General features: G+C 36.4%; 1 protein-coding gene across 3 annotated transcripts in view; it reads right to left on the bottom strand.

The window, feature by feature from the left end:
- Positions 1-243: 243 nt before the first annotated feature.
- Positions 244-18076, bottom strand: part of LOC122799897 (E3 ubiquitin-protein ligase RNF14-like) — a 1216993-nt gene continuing 1199160 nt past the window's right edge. For all 3 annotated transcript variants that reach the window (XM_044069279.1, XM_044069281.1, XM_044069280.1), the window contains one exon: positions 244-749. In XM_044069279.1, the coding sequence (XP_043925214.1) occupies positions 743-749 (7 nt within the window). In that variant the 3' untranslated portion in view covers positions 244-742. The remainder of the gene's footprint in view (positions 750-18076) is intronic.

The following is an 18076-nucleotide window of genomic DNA, read 5'->3' as shown; positions in this document are numbered from 1 at the left end:
TATTAACGTTGCGGTGAATAATTGTAAAAAAGGAAGAACATATATGCAATATATAATGCATATATATGAAAAATATATAGTTTTTCTATTAATGTGTGTGTGTGTGCCTATGTCTTAAGTGATAATTTAATAAAGGTATGTAAAAAACATTTCTCATCCCAAAATTTAACCAATGCACATACTTCATGCCACAGGTTGTATGGAAGAGTCAATCAAAGCAATCACAACACATGAAACTTTGTTACAACATAATTTTTATTTTTTGTACAGCATGCCAAGTCAATTACAGTAGTTATAACACTGGACACTTTTTTAAAACCTTGTATTTTATACTGGCATGCTTTATCTGTCTTACTGCATGCATACAAATTCTATAAGCTAGGATGCTATTCAAAGTATTGACAATAACTTGCCTTAATATGGAATTCAGTTCATTTAGCTTCAGGAAAAGAGCAGATACTTTTAATTTAATACAGGAAACTCTAGTATAACATCCATCCCTGTGTCAGCTGGTATGCCCAGATATAAACAGGAATACATATGTATAGAACTTGATAATGCAATATATAAAATTGTGTTTTTATCAGAGTCTTCTATAATAAATATGTAATAAAAATGTATTGATCTTCCCTTCTGGAAATGTGTATCTGTTTACTGAACGTAGTTTCACTGATGATTGTTAAACATTCTTAATGTATCTGGAATGCATCTTCTGCAGCAAATATTGCTTTAATTTCAGATGTTACAACCTGCAAATTACAGAAAAAAAATGTTTATTTTGTAACACTCAACAATAAACAGTCTCTTTAATTATTAATGCTGAGGTTTACTCTTAGGTCCCTGTAAAGACAGAATAAAGAAACACTAATAGTCCATACTTATTTATTTAACACATTTCTGATTTATCACATTTCCGATTAGTGGGATTGGCAACAATGGTCACATAACTTCTTTGGTGCATATCACAGCAGCACAGTTCTGACTACAGGTGAGCATAAGTGATTTCAATTACACTGAAAGCAAATAAGAACTACAGAAGACTGTTCGTGATTACAAAGGAATTTAATGGTGAAATGCAAATAGGTGAGAAGTCTTGCAGTGCTTCATGAAATAGTTTAATTCCCTGAGTCACCCTGTGTACCCTACACAAAAATGTTACTTTTTTATTTAATATGATTATTTGTGGCACACTGTAAGGTGTATGAAGCTCTTATTAATAGAATGATTATAAAAGTTATTGAAAATAGGGTAGGAAACATGACTTTGGAAGAAAGGAAAAGTGTTGAAAGAAGTGTCAAGAAGAGGGCTAGAAGACATTGCATACAATTTTTGGCACTTAATAGGACTTTGGCTGGACAAGTGGCAAGAGAGCTAGAAGACATTTGATAGAATTTTTGGCATTTAAGAGAATTCTGGCCAGATAAGGGAGGTGACTCTAGGTAACGAGTTGAGGAAACAGCATCAGCAAGTCACCATGATGCTGATTATGCTGAAGGTTGGTGTGACCTATGACAAGGCATATTAAATTGGCGGAAAGGTGGAATATATGGAACAGCAGCTGGTCAAAATGGAAGATATCACTTGAAGGAAAATGTGAGACTGAATGGAATACTAGAAGGACAGGAAGGTATGGATTTAATGGATTATGTAAAATCACAGATAGTACCATAAAGAGGAACTCACTGGGTGTAAAAAAGAGATGTGATTACTTTTAAGTGAAACTAACAAGGAATACAGGAAGCCCAGTGGCTTCATTTCATGCACTCAGCTGACTCATTTGTTCCTCTACCACAGTGAGAGCCCTCGGAATCATTTGTTCCCCAGTTCAGATGAAAATAGAGGGTCAGGGAGAGGGACATTTGGCAGATTCTGTGGACTGTCCTGTTTCCACTCCTCAGCAGCTTGACAGCTCCATGATTACTGCCCTTAGGAAATGCATGCATGCTTCTGCTCATGTACATTGTTCTGACCACCAATCAGCTCATTGTTTGCAATGTGGATATGCTAGGATCTACTTACTGCTGGCAAAAGCCCTGCATTCCTGCCAGTGGCACCAATGTAATCAACCAAGCTGCCTCCCTCTCCTAGAACATGCAAACCAATAGTGTCAGTCACTTACTCCCATCCTCCCCTGCCTGGTTTCTCCAGCATCAGTGCCTGCAGTAAAACATATGTCTTCTTTGGAGCAGTCAGAGGTTTTTCTCTCTGTGTCATAGGGCCAGGGCAACTGTTTAAGTCATGTTATGAAAATGGTTTAATTTGTGGCCACTGTGGCAACAAGAAAAGAAGTTTTCAGTGGCTGGTCAACCTGTTTGTTTTGAATGAGATTGATTAGTAAGAGGCTACTTTTCATCAACAAATACAGTTTGTGAATACTACTTGAGAATGTAAAAGGTACAGGTTGAACTAAAACTTTGCTTCTACTATATAGCAAGTTTATTGGACTACAGGTATGTTAACATTTAAAAATACAGAGGATGTGATGGTTAAAATATAAGAACTTCCTATTTATATATCCCATTTAACAACTGCATTTGGATTATATTAGTATCTCTGACTCAGGGGATGCAATAAGTACTATGAAAGTGGAAGAAGAAATGGTTTCTGTACTGCATCTAGTACACAACAGTTCAAAAGAATGAAAATTTCTCCTTGAAAATGCATAGATTGATAATGGAATATTTTTAGCACCTTTACTGAATTATCACTTAAGACATAGGCAAACATACATTTATATAAAACATATTACCATATTTCCAGTTACAAACATTATACAGCACATATATTCTTTTGTATAATTATTATCAATCCAACTTTACATAAATTGATTGATTTCTGCCTTCCATTAAACCTCCCTCCTCCTCCAAAACTTTATTCTGCATGCATTGTTTCCACAATTTCCATTTTTTTCTCTGTAATTTGCTTCTACCCTTTTCTAACAATTCCACTCCCAGTTATTTTATCTCTGTTGAATAGTCAATACTTAAACTAAACTTGATTCAGACTTTGATTTCTATTTTCTAGGAAATGCATTTTTGGCAGCTACCAGAATTAAACTTAACAAGGTCTTAGTATGTCTAGGCAATTCAGATCCTGTATCCTAGCTCAAAAGAATCATTTCCTTACTTACAGCCATTTGCTCAGGGATTTTTTTAAATCTGCTAACTCATTACATTTCCAACAACAAAAGTTATGTACTCACCATAACGATGCATTTGTGTTGTCCACTTTCATTCTTCCTCAATTGATGGGTTTCAGATCTAACTTCGGATCCGACTCGGACACTTCTTGCTCACCCAATATTTCTGACAGTACTTTGTATAGAATTTTTAAAATCTGCCAACTCATTACTCACCCAAAACATATGCTCCCAGTTATCTCTTTCTTCCCCATCACACCTCCAACGTTTGCCATCTGAGGAAAAATTTGTTGTAGTCTTCTTGGGGTATAAAACTATCTATGCAAACACTTTCCAGCAAAAATCCTAAATCTTCTACACCCTGTTGTATATTTGGGAGACATACATATATCCCCCATTGTTTTGTTGTGAATTGCTTATCAAATCTCTCTTCAAGGAGAAAACTGATTTTCAAAATTTGCTATTTTCTGGGTTTTCATTTTTTTTTTTTTTTTTTTTTTTGGCACTCAGTATTTTGAGTGACGACACTTAAGTAGGAAGCCCTTTCAAACTGCAGTTAATTCCTGCAGTAGTCATTCAATGTTTTTATGTTCTAATAAATATCCCTTTTTTAACAGCAACTTCTATTCAAGATTGAACTAAAAACTCTTATCAGAACAGGCCTTTCACTTAGGATTCCTGTATCCCTTTCTCTTTGCATATATTCTAATATGAATCTCTGATAGGAAAGGCAGTCTCTAGCCTGCAGTCCAAATATCTTCTTGGCCTGTTCCCATTCTATCACCTTTCCCTCTCTAATCATTTGCTACAAATACCTTGGTTCCTTTACCAGTTTTCTGCAGTAAATTCCAGCCCCCCCTCAAAACTATTCTCTGTACCTCTAATTGCAGTCATCCTTATCTGCAAAAACTCCTTTTTCCATTCTTGTGTTGGTTAGTTCCTAGAATACTTTCTGAGACTTTATGAATAATATATTCTGTATGGTTATTATTATTCTCCTTAAGAATCTGCATCCAAAATGCTGCTCTCTCTCCTTATTTCATACCACCCACCCCACTTCATCATCATCCCTTTCTATTTTGAAATGTAACCTTCTGCTTGAGTTACACGTATAGGCCTTTACTATGTAACTCTAAAATATCCCTTCAAATAACATAATTCTAAATTACCTTCTTCTATAGGAAGGATCAGCTTATCCCACTCAACTCTTAACCTCTAGTTCTCCCAGACAAATTCCTTCAATAATTTATTAATTATTCCCCACAACTTATCTTCTGGTTGATACAAATATGCTTGAACTGCATATAAAACTAAACTGACTAAACAATTTCCCTGCTTGAATTTTACTATCCATATGCATAAACAAGAGATTCCAGTTTCTTAGATTTTGTATTCACCTTTCGTTAGTCTCTTCCTACAGATCCTTAACTGTCATAACAGCCTTTTTAATCCCCATAAATATAGGTAATGCTGAACCAATGTGTGTGTGGGTACATAATTAATGAGTATAGCCTTTGTTTTAACTTTGTTAATTTTATGTCCTGAAATGAATGATCCATAAAACTGCACTGTCCTTCTCTGGATGTATTAAGTATAAAACAGTATCATCCACAAATAAAGCCAACATTTATTGATTACCATATTAATTATATCCTTGAAGTTTTCTTTGTCAAAGCAAATAGTAAAGGGGACACCCCTGCCTGGTTTCTCTGTTTAAACACAACTTATCAGAGAGGAACCCTCACGCTTTAATTCCCACTTCCAATCCTTCATATATCCCCTTAATTAACTTTATTATTGTATCAGGAAATGTAAATGCTTCCATTGTCCAACTCACAAAATCCCATCTTACTCTGTCAAATGTTTTCTCTGCACCAACAACAGTGGTATTTTTCTACAGTTGGCTTCTCTCTGGATCATCATAGGTTCATAGGTCAGTACTAGGCTAATTGTCTTGAAAAGCCATTTTAAGCCTAGCAAACAGTCAAAGGTTAGCATCAAATCCTGTACTTTGTGTCTATGAGTTAAAGACTTTAACTATTATACCAAACCCACCCATCATTGTTCTATTAATGTTGTCAGATGTTGTCCTCCCCTCTATAAAACCACATTGGTCCTTATCAATCCTTTTTTGCATCAACTTTGCCATTTTTAGACATTATAGACATAAACACATTATAATCATGGTTTAAAATTGAAATGGGTCTATATGAAGCTGGATCAGATATGTCTTTACCGTCTTTAGGTATTATAGCCACCACAGCTTTTTTCCAAGATGTTGGTGCTTCCCCTTCTTTTAAAATACTGGTAAAATGTTCCAGATCTTTATCACTTTCCTCCCTCCTAACTTCCAAAGTTACACCAGAATACCATCTATTCATGGAGACTTTTCTGTAGATTGTTTATACATCACCATTTTTGTCTCATCTCCTCCTATCTGGACTGTTAATTGGTGAGCCCTATCTACCTCTAACCTTGGCATATTTAAGTCTTCCATAAATATTTCCATTTCTGCTTTTTCTTAATTTCCCCATTTCTCTGCTTTATACAAATTTTCATAAAATTTCCGAAATAGCTCTACTACCTAATACACACTCTATGGTTACATTCCTTGTTATAGATGCCCTAAGTCTGGCAGCAGTCCTTCCTACTTTCGGTTGCCTAGTCCATTCATTCATCCATCTAGCCATCCATGCACAAGTTTTTGTGCTCTGGAGTTATCAAAACACAGTTGCTTAACAGCAGTCTTTCTAAACTCATGCATATTATCCAGATACTCACTAATGTTCTCTTTAGCAGTCTGCAATTGCTTCTCCTCTTGTTCTGTGAGATTCCCCTTACTTTGTAATATTTTAATCTGTGTCGGCCCATCTAAATAATTCTTATTACTTCTTAACCAGATCTCTTTTTCTTTTGTTTCTACCCTATTTTTAAACTCTACTTTTATTTTATCCCACTCACTAACTATAACTTCTGGAGTAATTTCTATCTTCCCTAATACCTTCTGGATAATTTCCATTACCCATTCTTTAAATTTCTGTCTCTTTAACAGGTAGGTAGAGAAGCACCACTGTTCCATATTTACATTATTACCCTGTATTTTTATCTTAGTAATTATCAGTGCATAATCTAAAATAGTTATTGCACGTGTATCAAAGTTCTCAATTAATGGACATGTTCCTGTAAAATATAATTTCTGTCAGGTCCCAGTTATTGTACTTTGAGGAATAATATGTAAATTCTCTCTTACTCTTCTTACTTCTAATATGTCTTTCCTTCAAAATATGTTCACAAATTTCTTCAAAAATCAACCCTTTTGTTATATATTCCATTCTAATCCGCCAGTCCATCCACATGGTTAAAAATCAAATTCCAGCCCCACCTATAGGTAATATTCCCTGCTGAAAGCAAATTATCTATCCCAAAATGTTTTAGAAAATAGCAGTTTTAGTTTAATATAAATACATGCCAATGTAATACTCATCCCTTGCCAGTAGGCCCCTATGCCTACAAATCTGCCATTATTATCCTTTTTCCTCTTCTATTACCACTGGAGCTATAAGTTCTCCTCTTTTCCTTTGTCCCCAGTATTCTACAGAATATCCATCCTGAAATGCTTTAGCAAACTAATATGCTCATTTCTTTCTAAATGTGTTTCCTGTAGCATTACTATTTGCACTCTGCATTTCTTAATATAATTAAGTAATCGTTTCTTTTTGTTTATACCTGTGAGACCATTCACATTATAAGATAATATGGAAAGTGTCACCATTATGGTAAGAAGTTGTTATTCCCACTTATTATATATGGCAGTTATTTTTAAATATCTGTTTCCAGCTTTTGTAATACATGCATCCATTAATGTTTGGCAGGTTAATCCTTTACACATTTTTTTCTTATCAACACTGGAACCTATGTCACATTTTACAAGACTTTTTTTAAATAAAAACCCTCAAACAAAAAAAAACAAAAAACAAATCCACCCTCAGAACACGCCATAACCTATTAACTTAATACAAACACGCCTAACTATGTACATCTTCAAATAATGAAGTTTATCTCTGCTAATAGGAACATTTGCGACAGAAGCTGCTAACACAGGCCCTAGTTAACCTGAAATTGAGGTTATCCATGTTAAGGTGAATGTTACTGCCTGTGCATCTACTTACATTAATTGGTGTCTGTTCTTTTTAATCTTTATTAGTTCTCCCCCAGATATGAAAACTACTCGGACACTTTCAGAAATCATTAACTCTGAAGAAACCAGTGTTCTGTCTTTTATTGCCCTATTATCATCTTGCCTCTATAGAAAAGTAAGAGGAAAAAAAAGAAAAATGCAGTCCTCTATTATAGCCTGAAAGATGAGCTGAGACATTTACTGTTAAAGGAAATTTGTTCATTCTATTTGGTGTTCTCATATCTGTTTCCACTTAAAATTTGATATTAGATGACACCAAGTGTCTTAATTCAGACATTCACCTATTCAAAAGTAAGAAAAAAATATCAGCTCAACAAATATTATAATTTGTGTACATTTACATACCATCTCACACCAGAACAGCTCAAGATTTTACCCTATTAACTTAAACATTATTTGGCCTAACTTTTCTTCTCTCTCTCTCTCTCTTTTACCATAATGCCTATATTTCTTAATGCCAAAAAGAAGAGCATGAAGAAAAACTGATATCTGTTTAATAACTTTATCACACACAAAAACAACTAAAATACTTAACTATAAATATGCAAATTACATTTGTAAAAAGTTTCATAGAATTCCTGCTAAGAAAAGAAACTGTTTTCCACAGTTACCTTTTCCCTTCATCATCCCCTACCCTCACAGTCCTTCCAAACATTTAATGACATGAAGTGAGGCAAATGCTTCTCAGTCCCTCATAAGTTTAACAAAGTCAGCAAAAGTCCTATATATTCTTATACAGCCATATTTCACAAATGTGACTGATGCTTTGCAGTCTCATGTTTACTCACAGACCCTCAGAAGTTTAACAAAGTAAACAAAAGTCCACGCTTTCTACTTATTCTTATACAGCTGTATTTCACAAATGTGACTGATGCTTTGCAGTCTCACAATTACTCACTAATTTCCTTGTTGCTGGTCTTCGTCCTGTTCATTTCCATCTCCCAACTCCAGATTCTGGTTGAATTCCATGGTGTTCTCGACTGTTCTGGTCAACTCTTCTGCTTTTTTTCTATTTCTCAAGCATTTTCCTTTGAAACAGTGGAAAATGTTTCACTGACAAAGTCTCTCCATGAGCTTTATTATCAGAAAAATGAGAAGCAGGGTCTCTTTCTGTTTGATAGCTCATTTTTGTTGGACTACCTTTTATATTTCTTCTTTAGCCTGTTCTACATCAAAAATTACTTTGATCCTCCATGAAGAAATATTCTAAAAACACTTGGATACAGCAACTTGAATTTTACATCTGCGTCTCATCATTCCATGATTACTGGTATATATATTTATCTTCTGCCTGGTGGACAGTGAATAGTCATTTTCCACAAACACTCTACTGTTTCCAACTTTCATACTTTGCCCTTTTGCCGCAGTTTTGTCAGGATCAACTCTTTCGCCTGGTAGGTTTGCTTCTTTACTAACAAAGGTCTTGGGTGTTTTCTAGTGGCCAAATTTAGGGATACACATGGTGTGCCTTTCAATTAATGTTCCTGCTGTGGAACATAGAAGTCCAGTTGCTTATTTGTGCCTTCTCAAAATTAATACAGACTGTTCCTTCTAATTTCACTGGTACAGCAGAAAATCTCAGATTTTCCCTATTACTCTGCCCTCTAATTCTACCATGTTTTGAAATATTTCTTCTTGAGCAGTCTCATACTCAGCCTTTTTTTCATTTTGACCTCTGATTTTTGCAGTTTTATCAGCTCATCTGAATATCTGTTTAAAGCTTCAACCATTTTTCCAGACTTTCGTTGTTTGAGTTGATATACTCCTTCAGCATTTTGTTTATTTTTATCAGCTCTGAGCACATTTGACTTGCTTTTTCCTTATAGATTACTGCAAACTGTGTTTTGCACCAAAGCTGGAACTTAAAGTACTTTTTGCTAAATAGTTGCAAGGTCCTTAGCAGTCAGTGTTATCTCTTCACCTTTTCTAGTTGATTTTCTTTTGGGCTACATTAATTTCTTCTCTGACAGCATCAGGCAGAAAATTTACTAGCCAGTAACTGAATTTTACTCAAGCTGACAATATCTCTGGCTACTTCTTCTCACTTTCTATTTTCACACTGGGAGAGCTGAAGTTAACTTGTTAATCAGTGTGCAGCCATCTTGGATGTTTCTGAAATCCTTTCTTTGTCAAATTCACATGCTCATTTATTTCCAAATGTGTCTCCAACAGCATTGCTCTTTGTACCCTGCATTTCTTAGTAGAATTCAACACTCTTTCTTTTTTGGCTTTTCCTGTAAGGCCATTATGTTCCAAGACAATATGGACAGAGTAGCTAGTATGATAAAAAGCTACTGTTCCCTTGTAATATACATGACAGTTTTTAATGTGTATTTCAACTTTTGTCTTACATGCACACACTAGTGTTTGGCAGGCTGATCTTTTATATAGTCATTTCTTCTCATCTCCATTTAAAACTACTTCACATTTTTCAAGACTTTGTTTTAATGAAAAACCTGAAACAAAAAAATTAAAGACATTTTTGGAACACCCCATCCACTATTAACTTAGAGCAAACACACAAAACTATGTACATCTTAAAAAAATGAAGTTTAACCATCCAGACAGGAACTGCCCCAAATTGACAGCTGCACCCACAAGCATTAACTAACCTAAAACTAAAGTTACCCATGCTAAAGTGCATATAGGCTATGTTGGCACTTACAACATATCTCCCAACCGTACCAAATTACTCTGTTTTTACTGAGTTTTGGGGTCCAAATAATGGGGTGCCACAATTCCCAAGTGAGCTGATGTCATCACGTGTGGGATGACGTCAGGTCTGTCGGCCTGTCAGAATTGAGCTCAAGGGCTTTCCTGGCTGGCTGGCTGTTTGAAATCTGTGAGCGCACTTAAGGAAATGACTGAGCATTTAACCAGGTACTGATTATTTCTGTGAACGGAGTTTATTAACATTCTGGGAAGCAAACGACTTCTGGTGTGTATGAGCTGGTACTTTCTTCTCCACGGGTTTATGGTGTGTGTGTATGAGCTCAGCTGGTATTTTCACTTGTGTCAATGGAGTTATTCTGCTTTTAAGGTCTACTTTTTATTTTTCTTCTCATCAGCTGATTTATTCAGTTGCACGGACTGAGTCATTTGAGCTGGTATGGAACGGAGTTAGTTATTTCTGCTGTCAGCGGAGGTGTGTGTGTGTGTGTGTGTGTGTGTGTGTGTGTGTGTGTGTGTGTGTGTGTGTGTGTGTGTGTGTATGTGTGTGTGTGTGTGTGTGTGTGTGTGCATCAGCTCAGCTGGTATTTTCACTCATGTCAATGGAGGTATTCTGCTTTTAAGGTATCTACTTTTTATTTTTCTTCTTATTGATGGAGTTATTCAGCTGCACTGATGGAGTTATTTGAGCTAGTATGGAATGGAATTAGTTATTTCTGCAGTCAGCGGAGGGGTGTGTGTGTGTGTGTGTGTGTGTGTGTGTGTGTGTGTGTGTGTGTGTGTGTGTGTGTGTGTGTGTGTGTGTGTGTGTGTGTGTGTGTGTGTGTGTGTGTGTGTGTGTGTGTGTGTGTGTGTGTGTTGGGAGGGTGGCCTAATGGTTAAGGTGTTTGCCTTACAAACACAAGGTGCAGGGTTTGAGTCTCACAAGGGATAATTGGCTAGGCTTACAATGGCTCTCAAGGGCAGTTAGCCTAGTACTAACCTATGAACCTATGTATATGAGCTCAGCTGGTATTTTCACTCATGTCAACAGAGTTATTCTGCTTTTAAGGTATCTACTTTTTATTTTTCTTTTCATCAAAGGAGTTATTCAGCTACTACACAGATAGAGTTATTTGAGCTGGTATGGAATGGAGTTAATTATTTCTGCAGTCAGCAGAGGTGCGTGTGTGTGTGTGTGTGTGTGTGTGTGTGTGTGTGTGTGTGTGTGTGTGTGTGTGTGTGTGTGTGTGTGTGTGTGTGCACATCACTAAATGATTGAATTCACTAAATAAGACAGGCATTTGAATTTCAGACTTCATATTCTTCAGAAAATAAATAGTAACACAAAATGTTTTATTCTAGCAATTTTCTAAGTTTATAAGATCAGTATTTGAAATTCATCCCTGTTTTGGGGCTGTATTCCCCCATTATTGGCTTTGTCCAGGTTTTTTGTGCTAAGAGGTTGAGAGCTATGGTGAGAAGTGAGAACTGAATTCACTAAATGATAGCCATTTAAGTGTCAGTCTTCATGTCTTTCAAGAAGCTGCTTATTTGGCATAGTGGTATGTTGCTCTAACTGGAGTGCACAGCATCCTAGGTTCAAGACTTGGCACTGAAATGCATGGTGGTAACACATTTTATTCTAGCAACTTTCCAAAATTATATAAGCCATGTTTAAAAAGTGTCCCTGGTTTTTGGCCTTTTGTCCCCCCCCCCCAAAAAAAAAAAAAACTGAAATTGAAAATAAGTGCAAGATACCTATGGCTTACACTACAGTCATTCTAGCTATATATGTGTATGTATATATATATATATATATATATATATATATATATATATATATATATATATATATATATACACATATATACATACACACACACACACACACATATATATATATATATATATATATATATATATATATATATATATATATACTGTGTGTGTGTGGAAGTACACTTTTATGATGGAAATGTTCTGAATTGGGCAATTTTGTCATTATTGGTTCATGGATTTTGTTTCATTGCCTAATGCCCACTGGCAAAATTTTCAAACAATAAATTTAAAATGTGCTCTAACTTAAGTCTAACAAGTGTACTGTATTATACAAGGAATACAATTTAATAAAGTCAGGAAGGTGTATCAAAGAATGCATTATGTTTCTTGTTTTGTGTGCAAGGGGGCTATGATCTGAAAACAGCCCAAAGGTAATCTTTATCCAGCAGTGGCCAGATGTATTTTCTTTGGATGTGGTGTGGGTTTCAATGCTGTTTCAATGAATATGAGTTTCAAGGACAGAGAAGTTTTAATGCCAAGTCTATTTTCATTGTGAGACAGTATTGCTTTGTTTAACAAATATCTATTAGTGTTTGTGAATTGTGCTATAAAATGTAAAAATAAAATCCAAATAATCATTGAAGTAAAGCAGTATGCGCACATTAGTGTTTATAGTAAATGGGGTTAAATAGCCAGGAAATGGGACATTGGAATGGCTGCAGGGGGACTCTGGTGCCATATTTTGGTTGTCTGTTCTTCAGTTTGCACTTGAAAGCTGGTATCCCACAATTAATTGGAGTGGGTGGGGTAATTATGTATACAAATTTTATGGTAATCAGCGTACAGACCTATACCTATTTTTCATGGGCCTTGTCCAGATTTTTGATGTTTCTAGGTTGAGAGGTATGACTTACAGTAATTGCTGTCCATGCACACTATTTGCCCCCCCCCTTCCTTTTTATTTCTATTCCCTTCCCAAATGTGAAAAACAGCTTGTATGGTTTCGGAAACCATTAACTTTTAGTCCTAAGACATGGTGCACTGGCTATCTTTAAATAAAAACTAAACTGTACACTGTTCTATTAAATGCATTAAAGTATTATGGCTGCCAGGGTGGCTGCTATCCCTTATGGTGCTGCACTCCTGAGTGTGCCATCTTTCAGATGAGTTGTTAAACTGATGCCCCATCTGCTTGAGTTGGTGGTAACTCTGGTGGATGTAAAATGTCCTACAGCACCTATCAAAAATAGTACAGGAATTTCCTTGATGCCCTGGCCAAATTTCCTCTATTAGTATAAATACCACCTAAGGTCTCCCCTGAAAAGAGGCTACTAGCATAGTGGGACTAACTTGGTCAACAAGTGATAAAAATAAATAAAAAATAAAATTCACTTTCCATAATTTCAAACTTTATTTTTCGCTGTACTGCTTGCCATTGTACCTTTAAATTTTTCATTTCCCTTAGCAAAGAATACTCAGGACTCTCAAGATTAGTTGCTTGTACCTGCAGACAGCTCACTGCCATGCAGAGCCGTCCATAATGAGAGAAAAAATAGCTAATAGCTGTGTAGATGCATGAGATACTCTTTGTCAATTTCACTCAGAACAGAATGTAAAACTCCCCTCAGCTGCAAACGTCTTGATTTCCAATGAAAAATGTTGCTAATGGAAAAAAAACAATAGTTTTGTAGATGCAAGAAAAGTAGCATTTTTCAGGGCTTTCATCATTATGTCTTATTTTTCAAGCCTACTTGTTTATAGCTTAACATAATGGCATTATTCTAGACATTCACCCTTGTAAAATAAGCCATATTATCTTAATTCTATGTATAATATAATCAGTGCACTTTTAAACCCCACTCCCACCACCCCAACAGCCCAAAATCACAGCATATTAACTTATAATTGCTTTTCTCCAGCCTTTCTTCTCTTGTTATACTGTAAAGCCTATATTTCTTACAACTAAGAAAATATATTAATTTCCTTTAATATCTTTTAACACATACAACAGGTCACTGAAGTTTATGCCCACATTTAAAATACCTCTGGCAGCACAGTATGCAAAACTGTTTTAATATATAGCATGCAGTTTATATCGCGAAATGTTTTATACAAATACTAACAGAACAAAAATTGTTTTACTGATAGTTACTCTTTTTCCCTTTAATGTACCTCTAAATATTAATTACATAATGTGGGGTATATGCTTTACAATCACCCAAAAGTTTAACAAAGTCAACAAAAGTCCAGTCTTTCTCAGCTCTTTCTCTTACAAAGCCAAATTTCACAAATGTGATTGATGCCTTATAGTCTCCCATTTATTCACTAAATTCAGTATTGCTGGTCTTTTTGTTCATCTCCATTCCCCAACACCAGTCACTTGTTCAAGTCCAAGGTATTATTGATTCTTCTAGTCAGCTCTAACTCTTTTCTTATCTCTCAAGCATTTTCCTTTGTATGTTGGAAACATTTTCATTGGCAAAGCCTGCCTATGAGCTTTATTGTCAGAAGAATAAGAAGCAGAATCCCTTTCTGTTTGCTGACTCACTTTTTGTTAGATAAACTTTTTTATTTCCTCCTTCACATGTTCTGCATCCAAAAATGTCTTTGATCCTCCAGGAAAAATATTCTGAAGACAGCTGTAAACAGCAGCTTGAATCTTACACCTGCCTCTAGACATTCCTTGATTGCTGGGATAAATTTGCTTCTCTTCTACATGGTGTACAGTAGATAATTATTGTCAACAACCACTCTGCTCTTTCCACTTTTTAATACTTTTCACATCTGCCTCAGTTTTGTTAAGGTCATTGCTTTCTGCTGGTGTGATTGCATCTTTACTAATACACTGCTTTCTCATGGCCAGGTTTGCAGCATACACCCAATCTGCACTTTTAATTTACAAAATCCTGCTGTGGAATACCAGACCAGTTACTTACTTGTGCTTTTATAAAATTAATACAGTCTGTTCCTTCTAGTTTCTCTGGTACAGCAGAAAATCTCAGGTTTTCTCTGCACATTCCATCATCTAATGCTACCATTTTTTGAAACCACTCTTCTTGAGAATCCTCATCCTCAGACAACCTTTTCTTTATTTCAACCTTTAATTTTTGCAGTTTTATCAGTTCATCTGAATAGCTGGTTAATGGCTCATCTATTTTTGCAGCCTTTTGTTATTTGAGTTGATATATTCCTTCAATCATCTTCATCAGCTACCCCTTTTTTCCCATTTTATACATAGGGTTTAGGTATCATGTCCACAGTCACACTCTCTCTCTCTCTATTCAGTGCCACTCCCCTACCTTCTTCGACACTCATGCCTGACTATCACAGATCTTCTCTCACATATTTCATTCACCACTTTGCTGGACACCTTGTTTCTTCTTGCCTTCTTTCTGTCTATCCCAAATCATCTTCACTAGATTGTTTTCTGCTTTTTCTGCATATATGCTCGAACCACCATAATCTAGTTCTCTTTGACCTTTTCTGCAACTGGACCTACTTTGGCTTCTGCTCTTATGCCCACATTTCTTCATCTTTCCCACAGTGTGCATCTTACTACCCATCTCAGGCACTTCATCTCCATCACCTCCATAGTCCTCAACTACTCAGCCTTTACTGCCCAGGTTCTGTACCATACCATAGTACTGGTCACACCACTGTTTTGTACACCATGCTTTTCAGCTTCTTTGGCATTCTTCAGTCATGCACTACTTCTGGCACTCTCTACCAGATGGCTGCATCCCCGCTGACTCTAGCTCTGATCTCCTCATTCAGACTTCCCTTCCTCTCACCCACCCCTCCCAGATGCATGAAGTTGTTAACTTGTTCCACTATTTTCCCTTCTATCGCAATTCTCAGCTTCTTCCAATTTTCCCAATTTGCTGCCATTACAACTGTCTTATCTGTACTCAGTTTCACCCCATGTGCCTTCAGTTTTGCATTCCATTCCCCTATCCTTTGTTGAAGTTCATTCAGAGTCTGTAATGCCACATCGACTGCATACAGCAACTTTGTTGATGTGTTCCCTCCAAGCTGTTTGCTAATGTAGTCCATCACCAGTATGAACACCAGTGGGTTCAAAGATGAACCTTTATGCACGCCCACTCCCACTGGGAGCCCCTCTGTAAGATCAAATATAGTTTGTACTTCAGTCACTGGGTCCTCGTACAAAACTTGTATTAATTCTATCATGTTTCTGGGACTTTGAATCAATGCAAGACTGCCAAATCAGCTTTCTTGGCTCATAGGCTCATAGGTGTTTATTAGGCTAACGACCACAACGGTCTTTTTAAGTTTAGCCATGCATCCCAAATCTGTTCCGATTACCTTGATAAGTGTAAGCAGTGGTTTGGAAGATGAAACATTTACAGGTTACCTGTGTCAATCTGAGACACCATTAGGAGAGACCTTGTCATATGCTTTCTCCAAGTATAAGAATGCCCAGCTGGACTCTTTCCTCATCTCTAGCTTCTTTTCAACTATATACCTCACTGCAAACATTAGGTCAGTTGTGTTGAATCCAAACTGCACATCTCCATAGGTTTACAGGTAAATAGTACGCTAGCTGCCCTTGTGGGCCATTTTAAGCCTAGCCAATTTCCCTTTTTATGCTTGAAATAACGTATCCCATTTTTTTATAGACTGGCCTTACTCCTTCCATGGTCAATAATTACATATTACCCCTAATGAGAATAACAGATCATACCATATATAATTTGGGGACTCGTGCATGGGATAAAGCATTTAGGAGCTGCCTCTGTCCATTAGTAGTACAGAGGGTCAGTCATGGTGTAAATTTCCTGTTTCCCATCCATAGATCTATGTTGCACTTGAATATGGACAGGGACAGGCTTTGTTTTACATGGATGGTGTGGCTGTTTCATAGCAGTGATATCCTCTGTGAGATATAGCTATGATCTCCCGTCTTACTTTTTACTACTCTGTGTATTTGTTTATCAATCATCCACTCCAGAATTTTCATACAATGTGACAGGAGTCCGATACATCTGTATTGCCCACAATTTTCAATGTTTCATTTATTTTAATCACATCTGAGTATGCTTTTATTTTTTTCCTCTAATTTACTGGAAGCCATCTCTTGTACCAAAACTGAACTGCATTTTGCTGAACAGCTGCAGAATTCTTACTAGCCAGTGTTTTCTCCTCACTTTTTCTGGTTCACTTTCTTTCAGGTTCTCTACATTTCTTCTTTGCTGTCATCCAGACAGTGTACTTACTAATCAGTAAATTAATTTTACCCAACCTGATGATATCAGTGGCTCTTATTTCCCTGTTTCTGTTTTCACATTGAGAGAGCTGAAATTAAGCTCTTGATTAGTGTGCAGCCATCTTGGAAAAAAGTCTTTGGTTCAATACAGTACCTCACTGGCATTATAACCCAGGAGCACAGGTTATAGAAAACAGTTTGTGTTACTACAATACAATATTTAAAACTCTCTGAACACCTTGACTGTACTTCAACAACTGCATTCCAAAATCATTTCAATACAAAACAGTTGCCCTTTAAATTCTCAACTACTACAACTCTCTCTGGTAAATGTAAATGTTCCATTGGACTCCCACCTTGAAGATGAATTCCCCAGCCTCAGAAAGTCTGTCTCATCACCATGAATACACCCACAGATAAGTGGTCTAGACTCATCTGGACTTCCCAACAACGTCTGCCATCTTGGATCTGCCTTCCCCTTAAATAAGAGCAAACAGCTACTAGAAATCATTCTTATCTGGAAATTCAAACTGGTTAAAGGGTCAGACCCACTTAGTGCCATAGTGCTAATTTACCCCACATTTGCCTGGAGTAGTTTACTGCTGAGTAGTTACACAGAGAAACCATGATGTTGTGTTACAATATATATTATACATGTAACAGGCATTTCTCCAGAAGTTTTGAAAGGATTACCAATTATCTCTCTTCCAAAAGTATGGCCCTAAGTCACTTGCAATGTCCAAAAGGCTGATCTGAATTCAGTCACCCATATCCATAATACTTGAAGAACTTTGTTCAGCCATGTCAAGTGTGAAAAATATAGGATGCATTCAGAATATTACCTTGGCATTCTTAAGGGTCACAATATCACTACGGGTGCTGCATAACATATACCATAAAGTATCTAAAAAAACTATGGATTCAGGCCACCTAGCTGGTGCTGTACTCATATGTATGGCAAAAGCTTTCGGTTTCATCTCTAAGCTGTGACTGCTAAGTGAGGTTGTGCTGTGGACTTGAGGCGCAGTGATACTCTGTGGAGTCTGCATGTCTGCCTTGTTGTGGGTTATCACTGCATTTT

This window comes from Protopterus annectens, chromosome 4.part0 (assembly GCF_019279795.1).
Source record: "Protopterus annectens isolate FY-2018-M chromosome 4.part0, PAN1.0, whole genome shotgun sequence".
Taxonomy (NCBI): domain Eukaryota; kingdom Metazoa; phylum Chordata; order Ceratodontiformes; family Protopteridae; genus Protopterus; species Protopterus annectens.
Note: the sequence above shows the minus strand (reverse complement) of the source record. Positions and strands in the feature narration are given on the sequence as shown.